We start from the raw sequence: 22,971 nt of genomic DNA on the forward strand, positions 1-22,971 counted from the left end.
GGAGGGGACAGGAGCATCTGCCTCCTTTACGTGGCTTCTGGATGTTGATGGTTCCAGAGAACCCAGTTTTTGTTTTTTGTTTTTGTTTTCATCTTTTCAGCCATGCCATGTGGCATGTGTGGCATCTTCGTTCCTCGACCAGGGATCAAAACTACGCCCCCTGCAGTAGAAGCGTGGGGTCTTAACCACTGGACCGCCAGGGAAGTCCTGAACCCAGTTGAGCTTTAGCACCCGGAGGTGTCAGAGGTGCCCACGGACTCTCCGTGCATGCCTAGCATCTGTGGCTCCAGCAGTGGGGATCTCGACCTCTGCACCACCTGCTCCTCCGCAGAGGGAAACATCAGCAGAGGCTGCTGATGTCACTAAGAGCCTTGGGGAGAGGCAGCAAGGAAAGCACAAGGTAGAGTACAGAGGTATGAAAAGCCCCAGCGTTTCTCTCTGCACCAGATATAAACTGGCCCATTAAATAGAGCTGGGCTCTATCCCCTTGAGCTCCTACTCTACTGGGGGAAAAAGAGAAAAAAAGCACATGAACAGAGAGATACAAGTATAACTGAAAATTTTCACGAATTTTATGAAGGATAAAACCCAACGTAGTAATAGACACACAATTCACCACTCTCTAGTAAGCTGGTGACGGAAGGCCTCTGAGGGGGTGAAGGAGTGAAGACCTGCTGCGTGAGGAGTCATCCATGTGACAAGAAGGGAAAAGGTGATGTGTGTGTGGCAAAGGTCCTGAGTCATAAAGGAGACGGGTGTGCTCAAGGGATTGAAAGGGAGGTGAGTATAGCAGGAAACTAGTCGGCAAGGGAGACAGTGGCCAGGATGAGGTTGGGAAGGCAGGGCATGGGTCAGGTCATCCAGGGCTTTGTGTGTGTGTGTGGGGGGGTTGGGTCACAAGTTTATATTTTATTAAAATGCACTGGAAAGACCATGAAGCATCTTAAATGGAGGACTACTGTGATTTTGCAAGATAGGAAATCAGAAGACCAGTAAAGAAACTCTAGCAATAGTCTAGATAAGACGCAACAGTGACTCAGTTTAAGGTGTTGGCAGAATGGAGAAAAGTAGATGAATTTAAGATCTATTGTGGATGTTGAAATTACAGGGGTTGAAAGATCAGAGACGAGGTGTGAAGGAGGAGGCAACAACAAAGATGATGGCCTGGATTTAGTTTGAATCACAGGGTGGTTGATGGTGCCACTCACAGAGACAGAAGTGTTGGGGTGAGACATGATTTTTGCTTAAGGTGGGCAGACAACATATTCAGAATGATCTTGTGAAATCTGAGATGCTCCTGAGACGACAAGGAGACAGCTGAATACACACATTCTCCCTCAGAAGAGAGAGTTGGCTGGAGTTATGAATTCAGATGTGGGTAACTGTATGGGAAGAGATAAGACCCCCTAGGAAAAGAGGTCCCAAGAAATATGAGAATTGAACCTGGGATCATACTGGAAACTCTAATACTTACCAACTGGGTATAGCAGGGGATGTTGGTGAAAGAGAGAAAGAAATGGCTTAAAAGGCAGGAAAAAATACAGACTGTGCAGCTAGAGGACCAAGGGACTGAAAAGTATGGGCAGGTGAAATTATGGGAGCAGTTATGGTGGAGTGTGGGGGCAGGGAACAGAAAGGCAGGAACAGTAGGGTGACCACTTGTGTGGACAACTATTTCAAGAAGTTTCCTTGTGAGCACTATTCACAATAGCCAAGACATGGAAACAACCTAAATGTCTATCAACAGATGACTGGATAAAGAAGATGTGGTACATATACACAATGGAATATTACTCAGCCGTAAGGAAGAATGAAATAATGCCATTTGTGGCAACACAGATGGACCTAGAGATTACCATACTAAGTGAAGGAAGTCAGAAAGAGAAAGACAAATGCCATGTGCTACACGTATATGTGGAATCTAAAATATGACACAAATGAACCTATCTATGAAGCAGAAACAGACTCACGGATGTAGAGAACAGACTTGTGGTTGCCAATGGGGAGGGATAGAGTGGGAGGTTGGGGTTAGCAGATGTAAGCTATTATATATAGAACGGATAAACAACAAGGTCCTACTGTATAGCACAGGGAACTAGATTCAATATCCTATGATAAATCGTAATGGAAAAAATATTTTAAAATGTATATATGTATGTGTAACAGAATCCCTTTGCTGTACAGCAGAAATTAACACAGCATTATAAACCAACTATACTTCAATAAAAAAGTAAAAAATAAAACTATTGTAAATGCATAAAAAAAGAAAAAGAAAAAGAGAACAGCCTAATAAAAAGAAGCTTGCTTCTGAAGGGGAACTGGAGCTTTGAGACTGTTCAGTGGATGAGTGGATAGAAGGGGAGTATAACGTCAAGGTAGGCATGTATATATGTGTGTATGTAAAGTCAGGAGATGTGTTTGCAGGCTCTTGGAATGATCCAGCAGAGAGGGAGACACTGAAGACATGGGGGAGACTAAAGTCCTTGAGGAGGCAAGATAGGATAAGATCAAGAGAATGGGTCAATAACTGGACTTTGATAGGAAGAAAGGCAATTTCTCAGTTTAATAAAAGGAGCAAAGAGGGGATGAGTGGCTGGGTGTGGGTTCAAGAAAGAGAGGTCTTGATGGTGTTAGCAGAATGTTTCAGTGTTTTCAAGTGAAGGATGAGGCAAGTTTATCAACTCAGGATGGGCAGGTACGAGGTAGGAGGTTGGACTAGAGAAGATAATGTGAGTCATCTCAGAAAACAGGGGAGCAAGCTATGAAGGAATACGGTAGAACTCTCTGCCAATGTGGAGAGATTATTGGAAACTTTGAGAATGTTCGTTTAAAATGAAATCAGAGCCCAAATCAGCGCCCCTGAGTCCAATCAGCTCGGAGGCACTGGTTAGACTCATGCAAGCAGGCGCTCTCCCAGCCACGCCTTGGATCTTGGTGAGTCCACTAGAGTGAAAAACTCCTGTGCAGCTCTGAGGTGGACAGCTAGCCTCATCACAGAGAAGTCCCAACTTGGCCATCAAAATCCACCAGAAACTTCTCTAACTATCATTTTAAATAAAATTGTAGAGTGATCTTTAGAACTGAAAAAACTGCTTAAGGTTAAATTATTCTGAAGTTCACCTTCATTCATTTCATCCACCTTTACATATGCACTCATATTCTATGATTCCAAAATCACTTCCTGAGTGTAGTGGACATTTGTGTCCCCTGAAGACAGTAAAAGGGCCCTCTAGCCCTGCAGGCTCTCCTAGGTGGCGTGTAGAACCTGTGCAGACACATAGCTCTTATCCCTTTGGAGTCCCTCTGGCAAACGTTGGGGTTTTATAAGGTAGGGAACTCCCTGAGAGCTTTCTCCTGTAAGGTTTCTTAGGATCCTAGAGAAAGCAAGGTTGATTACAACCCAAAGTTCAAAATAAGTGGTAACTTAGCAGAGACAGAATTATATAGTATGATACGTGCTTTCTATACGTCACCGTCTTTAATTTGTTCTCACAAAGCAACTTGCCAAAATTTTGTCCCCATTGTATAAATTAAGACCCACAGCTTGCCCTCATACACACAGCTGTGGTAGAGACACAAGGTGGTTTGACTTCAAACCTTAAACTCATTTTATTTCCATGGTTCTCCTGTAGCCTCAACCTTTGATACCCTCACACTTTCTTTTCCATGCTTGCCTGCCCTCTCTCTACTCCATCTTTCCAACAACTGAATAATACTAGCTGAATGCTCTTTTGTTTCTCTGCCTGATTCACCTCCCTCAGCTCCTGTTTCTGCTCAGTGCCCTCTTCTTTCTCTTTCTTTCTTTTTGCCTTTGCATTCCCTTAGCAAGGCCAAACTTTGTACCCTGAAGACAAGCATCTTTTATACTAATTTCCACTAACACTGAAATTACCAATATTGATCTCCTTCCTTTCACAAAAGTATTTAAAAAGTACTTCTAAATCCTGATTTATTTCTTTAAGTAATGTTTTTAAATTATAAAAATAATCATTGAAAAATTGGAAAAAACATAGAGAATTTACAAAAAATCACCATAATTCCACCATCTAGAGAAGATGAGTGAAGAGGCTATTAATGCATTCTTTCAAATTGTTTAGGTATCATTTTAATGTAATTATATTGTTGCCTCTATACAACCTAGTGTTCTGCATTTTCCATTTAACAGTGACGTATCTTCACTTGGTAGAATACTGAGAAGTATTGCTATGTAAACTATTTCTCATAGCAACTATATATGCTATTTCCTGGTGTGCAGAGACACTAAATTGTAGAGAACAGAAGCAAATGGAAGCGCCTGAGTCCTCCTGGGTGCCAGGGGCAGGCAGAGAAGTCCTTGGTAAATTTCTGAACGTGTTCTTTGCCCTACCCAGTCTCTACTGCTCCCCCATGACTGACTCTAGTGGTGGTCTACCTACTGCTCTCCAGTATCCAGTCTGTATCTCCCACCCTCCACACCTGAGCTGAACCAGGACGGTCCCTTTGTCCCTCTGGTTCTGAACAATGATTGACTACTTGGCCCCTTAGAAGTCTACTTGGTCAAAAAGTCCATCCTTTTCTACCAAGCCCCAATCACAGGAAAATCACCTCCTATCTCTTTCCCTTTTCTTTTCTTCTCTCACATTCTGAATAAGCCCCTCCCCACTATGGGTTTATGTCTTTGGATTTGAGGGTGGGAGTGGGCAGAAGTGAACCAGGTTTGCTGAGCCCCCTCCTAAATCATAAGCTAGAAGTTGTTCACACCAACCTCTTTGGCCTTTCTTGCTTTTGGATAACATAACGTGCATGTTCCCATTCTATGGTCATCTGCTAACAACTTAAAGAACTCAGAGGAAACTCTTGCCAATTCAAGACAAAACTTTAGGAGGGGGTGTATCCAACAGGCCCCTCTTTCTACCGCGTTTGGGGAACTCATGCTCCCCAGCATGTGAAGGGAGAGTTGAGTTCGTTACAGAGTACATTTTCTCTAAAATGCAGTGTGTAACAAAAGCATCTGGATGCCTCCTACTGTGAGAAGGCTTTGGGTAGGCATAGAGATTTCTTACCAGTTAAGCTACATAGCATATGTGAGGCTCTTGTCTTAGCAACAACCAAAAAAAGTATTAGGGTTTCACACATGCAGTTGAGTTTCAAGTGACATCTACCTAGAATCCTTAATCTTGTTATTCTCACTTCTTAAGGGAAAAATACAAAATTCTCCCTCTCTTGAATTGGGCAATCTAGTTATTTGACACTTCAAAAATATTTTAGACTGTATTTTATTTCTAAATTACTTCTTAATACTAAAATTCAAATACCTCAACGGGTATTCATTCTGTTGTTCTTGACAACGAAAGGAAAGTAAGTGGTAAAAGTCAGTGGAAATGATGGTGAATACCTATATTTCATCTTACTGTTATAGATAATAGCACATCTACATATTTGTGTATAACTTTGTGTTTCATATATGTTCTATCATAAGATTCCCACAATAATATTATTAAGGATATAGATGTCATCGAAGTTAGGTGACTAAGTCACTCCACCATCATGTGGCTTATGAGAAACGGTCTATCTTCTGTGTGTTACTCAGTTCTCTTTCAAGATTTTACTCTATCTCATAAACAATCTATTGGTCACAGATGACGAGAGGACAATAGATGGACTCAAAGAAATGTATGGTGTCAAATAAGTTTGAGAGATAAAAGATTAAACAATATTAAAGAGATTTGTTTTCACTTGACCAAATGATGCAATCTAAAGAAAGATTGCACAAAGTCCTGGGGTGCCACATTGCCATCTTCAGGGTGCAATTCCTCATCCACAGAATCAGAACGTGGCCATGTCTGTATGCGGTGGTGGTGGTGAGGGAGTGGGTCTGATGTCTGTCTCCTGCAGGATCCTATGTGACTTAAAGGTTTTAGCACTGGATCAGCCAATGCTATTCTACCTCAACATCCAGGAGGGCAGAGAGAAGGGCTGAGGATGGTTTGAAATAATCCCAGGAAGTCCAATTCTAAGAGATTCCCCCCAGAGACCAGCTCATTTCTGGGCAGGGCAGGGTGGGACTGGATAAGAAGTCAGGATTCCCCTGGGAATTGGTGGTTGGTTAGCTCAGTGGCCTTTGTCTTTGGTGAGCTTTGTTCCTTTCCTTGACCAGTCGTTCCCCACCCCCACCACTTAACCTAAGGATATTGTATGCAATGTAATCAGTGAGTCGGAGGAAGCAGCTCTGGGAAGTTGTCTACTGATGGTGAGAAGAGTGCTGTTGTGCACAATTGTTGAGATGCACTCAGAAGGGGTATGTACAGTGGTTAAGAATATGATCTTAGAGTCTGACAGTTCTGGATTTAAACCCAGAGTAGCTATCTAGCCTTGGGAAAGTTACTTAGCTTTTCACACCCTCAGTTTCCCCATCTGCAAATCGAGACTAATACTCTGAACCTCACGAAGTCATTTAAAGCATTAAGTGTTATAACATATGTGACGAGCTTAGTATAGTGCCAAGCAGTCAGTAATGGCAGCTCACTACTATTATTAGCTGCTGTGACTGTAGCTATTTGTATTTCAAAATACTACTCTATTTTAAATATGTGTTTCTTTATATTTCCCCCGAAGTCGATAAAAAGGTTTTATTAATTGATAGCATCCCAATTAGGGAAGCACTGCTCAAGTTTACAGATAAGCCAGCCAGGGAATCACTTGTGATTTACCCTGAATTGTTGAATTTCTTAGCTCTTCTGATCCAACAGTTTTGCTGATAGTATCCTCATTTCAATAATCCAGCCTCAAAAAATTCCATCCAGTTAGTGAAGCAAGTTATTCCTTTTCTGAAACCACATGGGTCCCTCTAAACTGAGTTTCTGCTCTTCCTCTGTTTGATTTCTTAAAATAGTTTCTGAAGATTTTAACCACAACTGAATCAAAACTAACCAGCCTGTAATTTCCTGGTATGTCCCTATGGCCTTTCTTTTAAAACAAAACACACATACAAAATGGCATTACATTGGCTGGTTTCCAGTGTTTCAGGGTTTTAACTGGAGTAAGCTGGAAAATGTCTGTGAAAGTTACCCTAATTTCTCTTCGTCGGTCCTTTGGAGCAGGCTCTCGGTTGTTTGGGCTTCATCATTATATCTTATCAAATTTAGGTGCTTTTAATTTTGAGATGTTTTAAGAAAAGTTTACCAACACCACCTGTCCATATCTTCCTTCTCTTCAATTCTAGGACATTGAAACATAAGGCAACTTGCACTGAGTATATAAGCCAGAAAGAGAAAGAACTGTTCTACTTTTATACAAAAGCTGTGCTAAAAATATCCAAGAAAATATGGACTAGTGATTTGAATTCACAAATTAAAAACACAGTTAGAATATATTTGGATCTTTTCCCTAAAACCTATCCAAATGTTCTGAACTCAACTCAGAGGTACAGACTAGATTTAGTTTAGCTGATTATTTAAAGGGGTTAATTTTGTTGGTAGTATAGTCATTTTAAATTTTTTGATGATTAAATGTTTTCTTTTAGCTGAATTCTCAATATAGTTTACATATTTTGATTCACAATGAAGTGTTTTGGTTTTAAAAAATGTCTATAATTAATATATAACATAAAAGTTGGACTTAAAAAGAAGTAAAAATGTGAATAATACTGTAATATGCAGATAATGACTGCATTAAAACACGGGTCAGAATAGAAACCAAGCAATTTATTTTAAAATTATAACTAAAATTGTGAAAATATGTTTTCCCAATACATTGTTTCTCTAAATGTTTGCTTCAATGTTTAAGTTAATGAATTAATAACAAACTGATAATGATATAACTAAAAATGCAGAATAAATGTTGAGATAATGATGTGTGCAAGGAAAATTCATTTCTAAACAAAACACTCCCTTATTCAGATTTTAAGATACAATAAAATCTAATTTGGGATTAATTATCTGAAAAAATCATATTGAGAAGTTCTGAAACGCTAAAATACATTTCTAGAAGTAAAGTGTATTTTCTTCATGATATGTATATTTGGAAGTAATTAACTAGATGTTTCCAAATATATAAAAGTTTTGAAGTATACATTACAATTAGAGGCAGGAGTTTGCCTCCCAGAAATTCACACGCTAAAGGCTTTTAAACTGTACTTCTAAGAAATATCTTCCTTGTGTTATTTTCTATAATATTAATTATCCAGCAAACTTTCTTCACGGGCAAAGCAAATGCAATGTTAAGCACAGCCCAGACTAAAGCGTTATAAATTATTAAAATTAGTGGAATCTAAAATAATGATTTTTTACTGTATCTGGCTATTAGAGAACTATATTATTAAGAAACGTTTGATGATTAAAACAGAATCAAATATGTAGTATACATTACATTTTTTTCCATTGGGGAAAAACGACAGGGACATAACTATATTAGCTGTTTTTGTCCACACCATCTCCCTAGTATTTTCTATAATTACGGCTACGAATATTTTTCAAGTATTCATTTTGTAAAATGCAATTCCAAAAATTCAACATAGATACAAGACATTTGGGGTTGTGTAGATGTAAACATGTAACTAGCATTTGAGAGAAAGCAGCTACATGTATTGCATGCTGATGTTAAGAAGCTGAAGAGACATCACTCCCCTTGCAGGAACCTCAGCCTCTTACCCGGGGTTCAGAAAGAAGAAGAAACTGGGTAAAGTCCTCTTTCCTTTTTTTCATTTTCTAATCCACAACGTGGTGTCAGTTTTACATACTCTATACTTGTTTTGCTTTCTGCTAAACTCCCTGGCCAACAAGCCTTAACTTCAGTTGTTCCAAATGACCTGCTGGGCAGTGTTGTTGAAATGAACATAGATTATATCATCCCTCCAGCAACTCCCTTAGTCTTGCCTTTACCAAGAATATTTTTCTGGAGAGTACTCCCTTCCAATCAGTTTTCATCAATTTATTTAGCACTGACGCGTGTGGTTGCGACTCAGAGATTTGGGGCTGGTGTTTTGGGAACCCAATCTAATGAAGACATCAAACTATATTATGTACTTGCTGGCTTTTAATTGCGCAAAGAGTTCTCTTATGCATCTATTACATTTTTATTTTTATAAACCTAAAATTCAACCCCTCAGTTCCTTAAGACTCTTGAATTTCCAACAAATAAAGATTATTTCCATATCATCAAAATCTCATAACTGTATTATTATATTGTTCACATTTCAAAAAAAATACTGAGCAAAGTTAACCGTTCAGAAATATCTTTATACTGTTAGTTTTAAAAACTCTTCCTCGGGTGCCAGGGTATTCCATATATTGCTACTTAAAATTTGTTAACTGAAATCTAAAACCTACTCCTATTACAAACAATTACTGACTTAAAAAAGCTGGCAAAGAAGTGAATTGACACTTAGCGTGTTACGTGTATTTGTAGGTGCTGTGGGAAAGTACAAAGCAAACAGAAGGTGCAAGAATTTTTGCAGGACTCACAGTCTACTTTTTATAATTCTGATTGCCATGTGACATTGGAATTTTAAAAAGACAAGAAAAGATGTTTCTATACTAGTTTCAAATTTTCCAATTTTCCTTCTGCCAAGTCTTAACGTCCCTGAGTAATTTTTAAGGTACAAATCTCCTGTACACGATGGAAAGAGCTTCATATAGATGGAAAACTATACCATCAACAGTGTTCATATAAGTAGAATTTTTCTGGGGACAATATACACCACCCTAGTAAGATGCTAAATGCGGAATCTCTTTGAAAAACATAAAGACCTATATTACAAATATAAGGTGGCATTATTATTTTTTCTACAATTATCCTGTCAAGAGTTCAATTCGAATAGGAAAGCCAGATTTGGGGGGTCTTACAAAGGGGAAGTAGGTATTATTGGAACATGCTCACTTTTTCTTATTCCATGAACTTGGTTTTGCCTCTCCCACTTAGAGGCATAAAGAAACAATTTACTTATAAATCTATTTCATACATACACGTGCACAATACACATTACACATGTACGTACAGAAGCATTTGGCTTTCCGAAAATATTTCAGCAAGATTTGGAAAATAAGAAAAACATCTCTCATTTTGATTAAGGTTAAATAGCAAATGGACTTCAAACTGGCATCAATTTGCTAAAAGTATTTTAAAATATTTTTTTCAGATGAAAAATACATACCTTTGGAAAACACACAGATTGATTTCCAAATTAAATGAAAAATCTACACGTGAAGAAATAATCATGTGTATAATATGGGAGTAGAAGTGATGGACTGCTGCTGAAATATTTAGATTATTAGGAAGGTGCAGATGTAGCCTATTATTTTCATAGGTACTCCTACTGAATATCATGTAAAATATTTAAAACAGTTAGACCCTGACTTTGTGGGGTTTTCTCACCTTCTAATATTTACTTCTCCTGACTCTGTGTCTCTCCTTTGGTTCCCTAATTTGTTTCTAGCATATAAATCGACTACCATAAAAACAATCTCAGCCACAAGCCCTGGGATATTGTCGCATTTCTGCATAGGGGAACTAATTTTTAATGGGTTTGTCTTTGAGAAAATGTAATTCCTCCATTAGCTCTTTGAATAGGCTTTTCCTTAAAAAGTTGAGGCGACAGTTAAATGTGCTAGGTAACACTTCATGGCAGGCTTATGGAGAGAGGAAGTGCCCCAGAGAACCTGGCTGCAGTTCACACACTTCTTGCCGTCTTTAGAAAACCCACCATCACCCGCCTAGTACCTTCTTCTCGTTTTCCCGTCGCAGTTGGTCCTTCAATTTAACCTGGAGAAGCTGAAATTTCAAGAGTTTCCCTATCAGTGGTAAGGTTAATTTCTCTCCGCTGTCCATAATTGCTTTTGCTGCCGTTAACACCTATGAAGAAACACAATTATTAGGAAAGTGGCATTTTATAACCTTTGGCGTGTCTCTCAGTGATGAAAAGATGAAATGGTATTTTGAGTTTTGTAATATTTGTCTTACTGCAAAGGTGCCTCATTGCTGGCCAAAAAAATTACGGAAAAATGCCCCAATGCCATAAAGTGAGGCATTTACCCTCTACTCTAAATAGATTGGGTTGTCTGAAAATGAACTTTTTCCAATAAGTGCTTCCCACGATGGTGCTAGACTCAGACTCCCAAACAGAGGTGGAGGAAAGACAGGCGGGGCTCCGTGTTAGGATGACCGATCGGTCAGTTTCATGCTACAGAAAGTCTATGGTTTAGCACAGCCAATCGTCCAAACTGTCCAACCTTGACTTATGAGGACGCTATAAATTAAAGAGGGTTTTATAATAACGGAAATGGCTACATGAGCAGTCTTTTATTTCTTGGTGACTAAATGCGAATGGAAGATAAAAGCTGTGTGACACAGAGGCGCCATGCAACTGTGGCTCCCCCACCCCCACCCCACCCTCTTGCAATTTAATGTTGATCCTGTTGGTATGCAGCCTAATTGGGGTGAAATAAGGTGATTGAGTTTTCTTTGGGTGACGACAGCCACTAGGAACATACAGCTGTATTGTCCAGATGTGTGGCACTGACAGCCTGTTTTATAACTACGCTTTTTACAGCTTGTTTCCCCTAAATTTCACACAACTCTCTAACATCTGGGCCCTTTTCCTTGGAGCCCTATAACCACTTTATTTACTGCAAAAAAAATAAAATCATGTAAAATATACCATAAAAAGTTGTTATGTGTTTCTCTTTCTTCATGTTGTCTCCCTAATAAAGTTCACCTCAGCCGGAAGCACTGTCACAAAAGTAATCTAGTCAAAGTGTTTTTTGACTTTTGTTTTTAAGCAAGCATCAGATTTATTTATAACCTCCGGATGAATTAGGTGTTACTAAAATGTTCTGACATGTTGCTTTTCTCCCCCCTTGGTGCAATTACTCCTCCGGGCGCATATGGTGTCAATTTCAGAGCCTCCCTCTCAGACAATGATGGCGCACACAGCATCTCATCAGGCTGCATCGTGTCTGAGGTTCATACCAGACCTTGGTCAGGGCTTTCCTGACCGATCCGGTTCCTTATGACTTTTCACTTTGCCAAGGGAAATAGCTGAAAGAAAGGAGGATGGCTATTTTGCTTCCAACTGCAGATGGCCCTGTGGATTATCATAGGCCAAAATGTAATTGAGACCACATCGGGGTTTCCTGCATTGCAACGCAGGAGGGGAAAGCCAGGGAAAGGACTCCTTTAAAGCTGCTGTTTCCAAAAACCAAAGGAGCAAACCAAATGTCAGAAAGCTCTGCATGTGTCAAAGCAAACACCCTCCATGAAACAGAGCTCTTTGCTTTTTATGGCAGTTCTGCTCCTGCTAACACGATTTAGGGAAAGGGACGATATGACTGTGATTTCTGGGAGCTGGAAAACATAAGGGTACACCTGCAGAACCTCACCATTTAATGATGACCAGACTCGAGAGAGAAGGAAATCCTAAGGGGACGGACAGTCCCACGTAAAATGAAAGCTGTCCGATTGGGTCCAGCCTCAAAGGGTAGGTGTATTCGGTCTGAAATGGTACTTTTCAATACCAGCTAAAAGGTGTGCCGAAAATCAGGCTTCTTTGGGACATCTGGTTCAAAACATACAACTGTGGGTTTTTAAAGCTCATAGCAGTCTAGTATGGGGCGTTTCCCTGTGATACAAATATAATGACAGCGTTGAAGGGACGTCAACACTGAACTGGGTCTCTTTTCCTGATGACCTGTGAAAACAGGATATTTACCTATGTCTGGGGTGGTGTGGGTGAAGCCGGATTGGCGTCATGGTGATGGATGGGATGTCTCTGGGGTTGCTTTCTCTCCCCGTGTCCCTACGAGGCTACGAATGTTACCTCACTGTGTTAAAATGTACTCAAAGCACGACAAAACGTCCCAAGAGGAAGGTATTTTGCAGGCCGTAAACGTTATTTCTGGTCCATCAAAAACTGTCTGTAGAGATCTGGGTTTAAAACAAAAGTCTGGCACAGCCTCAAAATAAGAATGATATCCTACTATGAAATGGGGAGATTAGCAATAGCTGGGCACCCGTGTTCTCATGGACACAGAGCCAATAAGAGCAGTGGCAGGGCCAGCCCGGAGGAGGCGTCCCCCTCCCTGAACAGCCCAGGACAGCCCAATCGGAGGCAGACTCAGTGCTGATGCCAGCGCTCCCGGAGAAGGCGACAGCAGGGCACGTGGCACTGTCGGCAAGGGCAGAAACCGGCACGCCTGTCCTTCCCAGAGGGTGTTGCTCGGAGGAGATCCGGCTCCTACACGAGCCAGGTTTCTGTGCTTCCCCCAAAGGGAATGGTGGTGTGACCCCTTGGGAGAATTAATGTAAATGAAAGTCTCTGCTGAAAAACATCTTAGACTGAAAATGTGTATGGTAAGTGGGTCTTCCCCAGGAGAAGCAGAAAAAGAAAAAATGTTTATAAGTGAATTTCTACTGAAAAGTCTTTCTTCTCACACCTCATAGTTCACACTTCCACCCAATCAGCAGTCAGGAGTTTGGTCTCAGATGAGAAACAAATCCTTAGAGGACCTTTGTCTGAAGGATAAGACTTTGAGGGAAGGAAAAAAATCTGCAGAAGACACAGATTTTAAGAGGTCGTGCAGTTTCTCACGTAACATTCCAGAAAGGCTTCCTTTCCCTTGCTTCACTTGTATTAACTGAAATAATAATCAAATCTTCAACCTTCCAGCATTGTAAGTGTTCCTTGTCCAGTATCTAGTCAATGTGTGTGTCTCTGTGTGTGTATTTGTGTGTCTGTGTGTGTATATCTGTGTGTCTGTGCGTGTATCTGTGTGTGTGTGTGTGTGTGTGTGTGTGTGTGTGTGTGTGTGTGCGCGCGCGTGCGCGCGCACTGAGGAGGCAAGCCAACAAGGGCTGCAGGTCTTGGGAGGATGAGGGATACAAGAGAAAAATGGGGCAATGAGCTGATCAGGGTTGAGGAGTAATTAGACAAAACCCTTAGTTTCCAGAACTAGGCAGAAAAACAGTTCTAAGTGGGTTAAAAACCTGGGTACTCATCAAGCCAAAATACCAAATAAATGAGCCTGGCATGAGTCAGAAACTTAAAAAATGAGTCTTATGGGCGAATGAGACTTATTAAATGGAGAAAAACTGTTGCCAGACAAGGCCTGTACGTGTCTCCTGGACCTACTTAGGCCAGGCGTCGGGGCCTGCCAGGGCGGGGGTGGGGGTGAGGACACGTCCAGGCCAAGCTACCCGAGGTGCTCGGTTCTGGGAAGGACTAGTGGAGGAAATTTAGCTTCGAAGAGTGCAGCTGAGGCAGGAAGACATGTCTGTGTTTTCCTGTGTGAAGATCTTATTTTGAGGGTGGATGCCCTTTGTCTGTTAGGAAGTTTGTGATTCTGAGCACACTAACAAAAACATTTCTCTCTTTATCATTGACCTGATTCAAAGACTTATGTCATATTTACTATCTGATGATCTGATGCAACAAAAATACACCAAATGAGCCAAATTCTTTCCTTGCCTGGGGAGCAGGCCCACCCACAGACACGAGTGCCCTCCCTTCCCCTCTTCCATCCCTCCTCTCTGTGGATCCTCCCCACATTGGTGGTAAGCACGCATCGGTCGGGACAAACACTTAGAACTGCTCCACCAAGTCCCATGAAAACCAAATGTGTGTGTGTGTGCAAGTGCATGGAGACACAGACACATATAAACACATACATGCATGTGTGTATATGATAGATGATAGATAGATGATAGATACACAGACAGACAGACAGACAGACAGAGAGGCAGGACTTCCGTGAGGTCTGCAGGTCTGCTGCCTGGCTTCCCTGGTGTGCTTACAAGGAGGCACAAGGAACAGCTTGAATCTTTGCTTAACTTGCTGCATGTTCAATCCAGGTGAGTTCCGAGGAAGGGTAAAGATTTTGGATCTGCATTTCTCTTGCCTGGAACAAACCAGGGGAAGGAGGTGGTGGAGGAGAGGGAAAGGTGTGGTTATGTGGGGCAGAGAAGGGAGGGGTGATGGGAAAGGGATGAGCTGAGGGAAGTCTTTCCCTCCAGGAGCTCCAAATAGTCACCATTTCTCCTAAAAATGTTTTGGTTTCAGGGCCCTCCTTGAGGGTCCATGGTATTTGTTACAGTAGCTGTAAAAATGCATACACTATGATTTCACATTTAACCCATTATTCTTGGGTCAGTGACTTAGGGTTGGTTTGGATATGTAAAGACCTCAGCAAATAGGAGCAGAATCCAGAAACTTGGCTCACTCCAGACTAGCCCATGGCTGAGCAAACAGGTTTTTGACGTGCAGATCTAATTCTGTTAGTCTGTTCATTCACTGGTTTGTTCATTTGGTATCGCATTCTTTTGTTTCTCTCATTTCCTTAATCTATGACTAAGTGCAATAGTTCCTCATCATGGTAAAAAGTCCAAACAGTACCAGAAGGACGTACAAGGAAAAGAAAATGCTTCCCCAATTTCCTCCATTCCATTAACCAATTCTTGTGTATCCTTATGTAATTTCCTATACATATATAGACATACAATTATATCTTTTTATATTTTAATACAAGTAACATCACACTTTCATATTGTCAACTGGTTTGTGTTTTTACATCCAAAGTTATCCAGGACAGTTTTTTTGGTGACATGTCTTACTTACATATGGATTTTTAAATTATTCATATAACCTTCTATTGTATGAGTGTTTGGTCATTTATTTTACCAGTTTTTCTGTTGGGGTACATTTAGGCAATTTCAGGGTTTTCTCCTATGAAGTGCATGCGTATTTTAAATATGTGTTTATACTTCCAAACTGACATCTGAAAAGTCAGCAGCAGTTTTGTCTCCACCACCACTCTACGAAAGGGTCTGTTTCCCCACTGCCCTCATTAACACTGGATAGCCTCCAACTTTTCTTTGTCTATATCAATACTGACAGATCTTTCTGTGATCATGGAAATGTTCTCTATCTGTACAACAGAGTAGCCACTGGCCACTCGTGGTTATGGAGCACTTGAATATTGCTAGTGTAACTGAGGAACTGAATTTTTAATTTTATTTTTTAATTAATTACAATTTAAATAGCCACATGTGGCTACTCTTTCTGTCAGGACAGGTCAGTGTGACAGTGAATACTGGAAAAATTAGTATTTCATTTAAAATTATGCTTGTTTAAAACACCAAAGATTTACTGTATAGCACAGAGAACTATATTCAATATCTTGTAATAAGCTATAACGGAAAAAAATTGAAAAAAAAAGAAAAAATATATATATACACACATTGGGTTGGCCAATATGTTTGTTCGTATTCTTAAGATCCTGAATGAACATTTTGGCCAACCCAGTATAACAGAATAACTTTTCTGTGCACCTGAAACTAACACAATATTGTAAATCAACTATACCTCAATAAATAAAACAAAATAAAATTATGCTTACTTAATCATCCCATCACTTTGTCCCTTTGATTTTACCCCAACACTGGGAAAGGTTTCCTATTAGGCACCATCCTTAGCAAAGTTTATTAATGTAGGACATGCTTATACACATTATTAAATACTAATGGTGCACTCAGATATTACACAGTGAAAGGCAATGGAATTCTATGACTTCCAGGCTAAGACATTTTTTCTGGTCATTTAAGAAAGGTGCCCTTGTACAGGTGAGGATAAACACCTGGTCTGAGGCAAAATTCGGAAAGATACGGAGTGCATTTTTGCTTTCTAAATCCCTTCTGCCACTAACATAGAAAAGATTTAACGTGCCAACTCACTTTGAATGAATTTTACTCATACCAGTGAGTAAGCTGCATTACAAGATTTTATCCCTTATTTATAGAATGAAAGTGACTAGCAACTGATGATATAATTTCAAGCGACAAGTAATAGGTGTGGCAGTTGAGAATTTAGGGTGGGAGGTAGCTATTCTTTCTAACCTGAAAGCCTTGCAATGCCCAAGGCTGCCTCTGAAGACAAGTATAGTTTCGCCTTTGTGGAGCTGGGAGGCTACAGGCTGACAGCAGCCTTGCGGCCATGACTGGTTTCCCATGCACCCACCCTCAAGTTTCACTGCCTGGAGCTGCTCCTATACTCCAGGACTAGGTCAGTCAGGGGAAGGGCTCTGAAGGGAACATGGAAACACCCCTCAGATCACGGTCAGAGAAGCATCAGGGAGGGTGACTGAGTGGGTAGGGCAGAAAACTGCTGAGACAGCAGCTCCGTATTGTGAGGGAGGAATAAAGGCAAAGGAAACCACTCTGGGGAGTAAGACCTGGGACTTGTCTGTGTGTGACTGTGTCTGAGTATGTGTGGACATGTGGTGTGTGACGGTGTGCGTGTACATGGGTCTGTGCATGCACGGTCTGCGTGCATGCATGTGCCTGTGTGTGCATGTCTCCACAAGAGTACGTGTGTTTAGGTGCGCAGCTGCCTTTGGGGATGATTAAGATTATTAAAAGATACTCAGTTTCTAAAAACATTGACAAACCTGAGACTGCAGATACTGAAGAACCAATAAAAAGAGAAGATATTTTTCGGCAACATCTTTGATTGGCACCTTAAAAGTAATACTGCTATTTACCACTTTTAGCTAATTATCCTGCAGAACACAAGTTCTTATGTTATTAAACACATGTCAGGTTAAATGTGTATTATTTATTCATCAAAGTAAACTGTAGATGTGCCATTTTCAAAGTCTGTTGCTTATGCATTCTGTTTTTGTCATATATGCTATATCCGCTTATAAAATGACAAAGTCAGAGGGAGTATTGGCCCAGTGTGTGTGTGTATGTATGTGTGTGCATTTCACAAAATTTTCAATGCTTAGAGTGAAGGGCTGCTTTAGGTGGGACAGATTCTGCATATTTGATGAAGAGGATGGACGAGCAGGTGATTTGCAAATGACTGCAAAGGGCCACTTATATGGAGGTGCCCTCATAAGAAAAGATTCCTGTTGGGAATTTTAGCTCCTTTGGTACAAGGGATGATGAACCAGCTGCTGAAGCCATAACTCCTCACGGGCAGCGTAACGCAGAAGCAAGGCTATGTTTGTGTTCCAGTCTTCTCAAATGCCACTGGGTAGCCTTCAGAAAGTTACTCAACTCCTTTAAACCTCAGCTTTTTAAGTTACAGCAGGGCTTCTCAACAGTGGCACTATTGACATTTTGAGCCAGCTAATTCTTTGTTGCAGGAGGTTTTCGCATGCACTGGAGGATGTTTTTAACACATCCCTGGCTACCCCGCCGTGACAACCAAAGGTATCTCCAGACATTGCCAAATTTCCCTGGGGGACAAAACTGTCCCTGGTTGAGAACCACTGATGTACAGAAAGAGAATATGAATAGTGCTGATCTCACAAGACTGTATCGAGCACTGAATGAAAAAACACATAAAAAGACTTAGCGTGGTGAATGGTATATGCCCGGTAAACCCTCACTAAAATGAGCTCTTATTGTTGATATGCTTACATCCTGGGCAGGACTGGAATTCTTGAAGACCTTTCAGCTCAGGTTGGGGGAAAGAACAAAGCAATGGAGCAATGTGCATCTGGGCAGGCAGAAGGGGAACCTTTATTATCAGCTGCTGGTAACCTGGTCGCTCCTTTCATTTAACCCTTTCTCTGCTCAGACAAGGACAGATCAAGATCCACTTAGGGAAAGCAGAGATAAAAAGGTGTAAAAACAGATTCCGTTATGGTGCAGCATATAAAGAGACGGAGAGAGGAGGGAGTCTGTTATTCTTAATTTCTTCTAAAGGAGACAGAGGAACGATCTAAGTGTTCTGCAACTCCTCGGTCTCCCGCGCCTGTTCCCTCTGCTCTCTTCCCTCCTTCTTCCCTCCTGCATTTACTGGGCGCCAGCTATACTGCAGTCATTGCATTACTTGATTACGTGTCTAGTCTATCCAGTTCACATTCTTTAAGTAATGAATCATTTCCAATGAGGCATAATTGGAAAAACAGCTGGAAGGAGCTGGGTAGCAGTGAGAGAAGGCAAGGGAGAGAGACAGAAAAAGAGGAAAGAGAAAAAATAGGAATGACTGAAACATATTTTCTCACTTGGAGCAGAGGAAAAGAAAATAATCAAGCAATATGAAGCTGTCCCTACATAAATTTCAAGGTGATGGAAGATCTAGGTTCCATATAGATCATCCTGTCTGTCTAACGTAAATGGCACGTTGTGAGAGGGCTGGGACCACGGCATGGTGAGGCGTGCTTAAATGATGGTGAATATCCGTAGCAGGTGCCTCCTGGAGCATTTTCAGCTGCCGGTAATTAAACTGGTACCCATCTCTTGACAGTGTCAGGGCTGTAAAATCACTCCAGTCACTGGACCCCTTACATCTGTGCTGAAATGAAATAATATTTGGCAGTAACAAGGAGTCACTGAAACTAAATAAACAACCCCTTTCAAGACTACATAAAAGTCGGTAACATAATAACATTTGACAGGGATTAAGACCTCTTTGGGGCAGTAAGGAAGTTTCAGAAGCAGCAATAACAAATACACGGAAGGGAGAACAGATCTATGCTTTAACAGACGTGTATAATTTGAAATGTGATGAATTTCCCCGGGGAGAGGTGCATTTTGAACATCCAATATGCACATGTCAAAAAGAACAGGACTTAACTTAGAAATGGTTGTTGGAGTTACTCTTCCGAGGGAGGGAAAAGCAAAGCTTTCCTTTTTTATTAAGGAGTGTTTGGGTTTTTTGTATCCCTGCAAAATAAAGGTGCATGAAGATGAATGTGATAATATGGGGAAGGATGAGATAGAAAGTTCAGATATGTATTCACTTTAGGTGTGTATTAGTGACATATGATTCTATTATCATGGTAATCTTTTTTTTTTAAGATCCAGATCTTTTCCTTAGTCCCAAGATGCCCCCACCCCTCTGAAGTCATTCTTGCTTCTTTCAGCCAGTTGTGAAAGCGACAGCTGAACAACCCTACCACTTTTTTGAATCTTCCCTAAAGGAGTCGGCTCTTTTGTATTGGAATTATTTGTGTGCAGGCTTTGTAATTAATCTCTCGCTTGGAAGGGCAGATTCTGATCTGAATCATCTTTCTCCATCCCCTCACAGAATCCAATGCACATGTCACTCAACAAATTTAAAAGGGTGTCTTTGGAGTTATTTTTTTTTTTTTTTGACTTGAAGGGGAGTGTTTTCAAATGTTCATTGCTACCATCACAAAGCTCTAGGAGTAGATTGCAAGTCGCAGTAGGTTCTCAGGCCAAATAAGTAACACACAGATGGCTACACAGCACACACTACGTGCCAGGTAAGGATGATTCCAACAGTGGCACTAAAATAATCTAAGGATTGCACTTTAGTCTAACTCATTTAACTCTCACCTTCCCTTTGAGGTGAGGTTCATCATCCCATTTGATAGATAAAGAAACAGAGGCATGGCGAGCACAAGTAAGTAGTAGCTGTGGGATATAAACTCAGGCCACCTGGTTCCAAGGTCCTGCTCCTCTTCACCATATTCTGTGGCCTCACAGAAGCCTTTTCACCCCTGAGCTGGAGTACTGGACTCCCATCTAGTATCCCAGCCCTTCCCCAGTCTCTATACCCTGTCCCCATCTTGGCTGGAAGGATATAGAGCTTTTTAGCTTTTTTTAAAAAACGTTTAAATACTCTTGACTTACTAGTTTTGTCTTTACCTGGTACCTCCACTCTAAAGAGCTGTGCTGCTTTTTTATTTTTTATCCTGAGACCTACTGGGGATCTGAGAACCCTCAGTCCTAAAATAACGCTGAAGGGTGGCAGAATATGCACTATGGCACAAGGATTATTTTGAACTAAAGGCACTTAAAAAACAGCAGATGTAAGAAGGGCATTCTAATCTCCCTTTCATGAAAACGAGATAAAAGGCTTCCATGTGAAAGAGGTCCTCCCTGCACCAGGAGGAAATTAATATCGTCACTGAGGACCACAAGTTGACACAGAGAATTCTGTACAGGAAGACCTTGCTAACATAATTCTTAACTTCTTTTAGCCTCCCCACAGTTTAGCGACTTTTCCATACTGCCTTTCTCTGTTCAACCCAATACAAAGACCCATGGTTTTTGCCATTGCTTTGGGAGTGGGGTTTCGTTTCCTTAGGAGGGCTTCCGTATGAGGTAAAAGGTACGCAAATTTGTATGCTTTTCTCCTGTCCGTCTGTCCAACGCCAATTTAATTTGCAGACCCAGCCGAGAAGAACCCTAAAAGGGGAAAGGTTAAAAGTTACCTCCCCTAGAGCTTCATCTGTCTTTTGTCCCGTGTCCTGAACACGTGTCTTAGAAACTTAGAAACTTCGACTGACAGCCACCTTCCTATCCTAGTCTTCTTCTCCTTCAAACCTAAACCATTCTCCGAAAATTCTGCTTCAGTTGGAGTCCAGTGACTGATACCCTGCTTGTCGCTGATTGGCCCAGATATCTGAATACAGCTGGTCCCCGATCTCCCCGCACCCCAACACCAGACCACCAGAATAATCATTTGCCATTTAGTTAGGATTCTATGTTCCACCTCCCAGTCTGGAGGTTGCTGGGTGGCCACCCATCACCTTCCCTCCTTTCTAGGAGAATCTGACCTTTTTCAGGCATTCACCTCTCTCCCAATTGGCTCATGTGCCTCCAGGGACTTGCAGCTACAGGGGTGGACCCCTTTACATTAGAAATAATCCTAACCTCCCTGGTCCGGGATTGGTTCAAGATGAGCTTGTGACCTAGTTCAGGCCAGTGGTATGTGAGGAGTGGTTTCCTGGGGCTGCCAGATCCCACCTCCTCAGTCATGACTGAGCTTTGGAAAGAGGCTGCAGCATTCCCACCTCCATCAGAAGCTGGAGCCGCCACACAGATGGAGAAAGTGGGGCTGAAGCCTGGGGGCTAAGCTGACCCCAAAATCTGTCTAGACTTCTAGTTATACAAGCCAGTATACTCCCTTTTGTTTAAGCCAGTTTTAATTTTTTTTCTCTTGAAGTTAGAAGTAAGGTGACCAAGCTGGTACCAATATGGTGAGATTCATGCCTTCAAATTAATGGACTTAAAAAAAAAACAAAACCCAGTGATTATGTCTCTCAGATCAGCAGCAACGACATCACCTGGGAACTTGTTAGTTACGCGAATTCTTGGGCTCGGCCCAGACCTGCTGAATCTGAGGCTCTGGGGGTGGGTCCAGCAGTCTGTGGTTTAACAAGCTCTCAGGTGATTGTGATGCACTTGAGTTTTGAGAGCCACTGCTTTCAGTTTTCTTTGGTGGCCTTTCATACGTACATACTTAACTCACATATTATCAGCATCCCTGTGTCCCTTGTTCCTAGTTATGTGCATCTATATTGCTTCATTTTTTACATCTATTTTATAGCGTAACCGAGCAGTTCATTTCAGAGGACAGCCTGGAATGGGATTTCTGCTAATGTCCTGCTGGGTAAAGACTGTGTTCAGTGTGTCAGCTCTCTCCTCCTTCCCCCACAATACTCTATTCCTCCACAATTATAAAAAAGCTGGAGTGTTTCTCTAGCTTGGTTGTGGACAGTATTCTTCAAGGCTATTGTTACCTCCTAACTTTCCATCTATTCCAAACCTGTCCCATAAGGAGGCTTGCTTTTTAAGTTTCCCGTGTCCTCTCCTAATCTCCTAGACTCGTTAGTTATAGAGGAAGCATACAGGGTATGAGGTCTCCTGGCTGGCTACTGGGAGAGCCCTTTGTGAGCAAACTCTTGTGTAGTTTCCCGTAAGAGTTCCTCTGTGTGACCACCTGCCCCAGAATCACTGGGACCCTAATTACAGATACAGATTACCTGGGCTCTACCCCCGGAACCACCAAATCAACCTCTGGAGGTGAGGTCCTAGGAGTATAAAGTTTTGACAAGCATTCTAGGGATTCCTTGAGTTTAAGGACTATGACAAAGGTTATTTACATATTGGCCCTGGAATGACTAATTGAGGGGTGTCCCAGGGCTTGGTACTTTCAGTGCTAAAACTGCAAGTCTCTTAGGGTGACAGCTGGTCACCCTAAGATAGCACGTTCTCCAGGTGAACCATTTTGAGGCTGCCAGA

General features: G+C 41.3%; 1 protein-coding gene across 1 annotated transcript in view; it reads right to left on the bottom strand.

Moving 5' to 3' along the window:
* Positions 1 to 22,971, bottom strand: part of SPAG17 (sperm associated antigen 17) — a 242,301-nt gene that overhangs the window by 169,401 nt on the left and 49,929 nt on the right. The window contains exon 4 of the mRNA XM_057703738.1: positions 10,696 to 10,827. Within this exon, the coding sequence (XP_057559721.1) occupies positions 10,696 to 10,827 (132 nt within the window). The remainder of the gene's footprint in view (positions 1 to 10,695; positions 10,828 to 22,971) is intronic.

The sequence above is a fragment of the Hippopotamus amphibius genome, chromosome 1, assembly GCF_030028045.1.
Source record: "Hippopotamus amphibius kiboko isolate mHipAmp2 chromosome 1, mHipAmp2.hap2, whole genome shotgun sequence".
NCBI lineage: Eukaryota > Metazoa > Chordata > Mammalia > Artiodactyla > Hippopotamidae > Hippopotamus > Hippopotamus amphibius.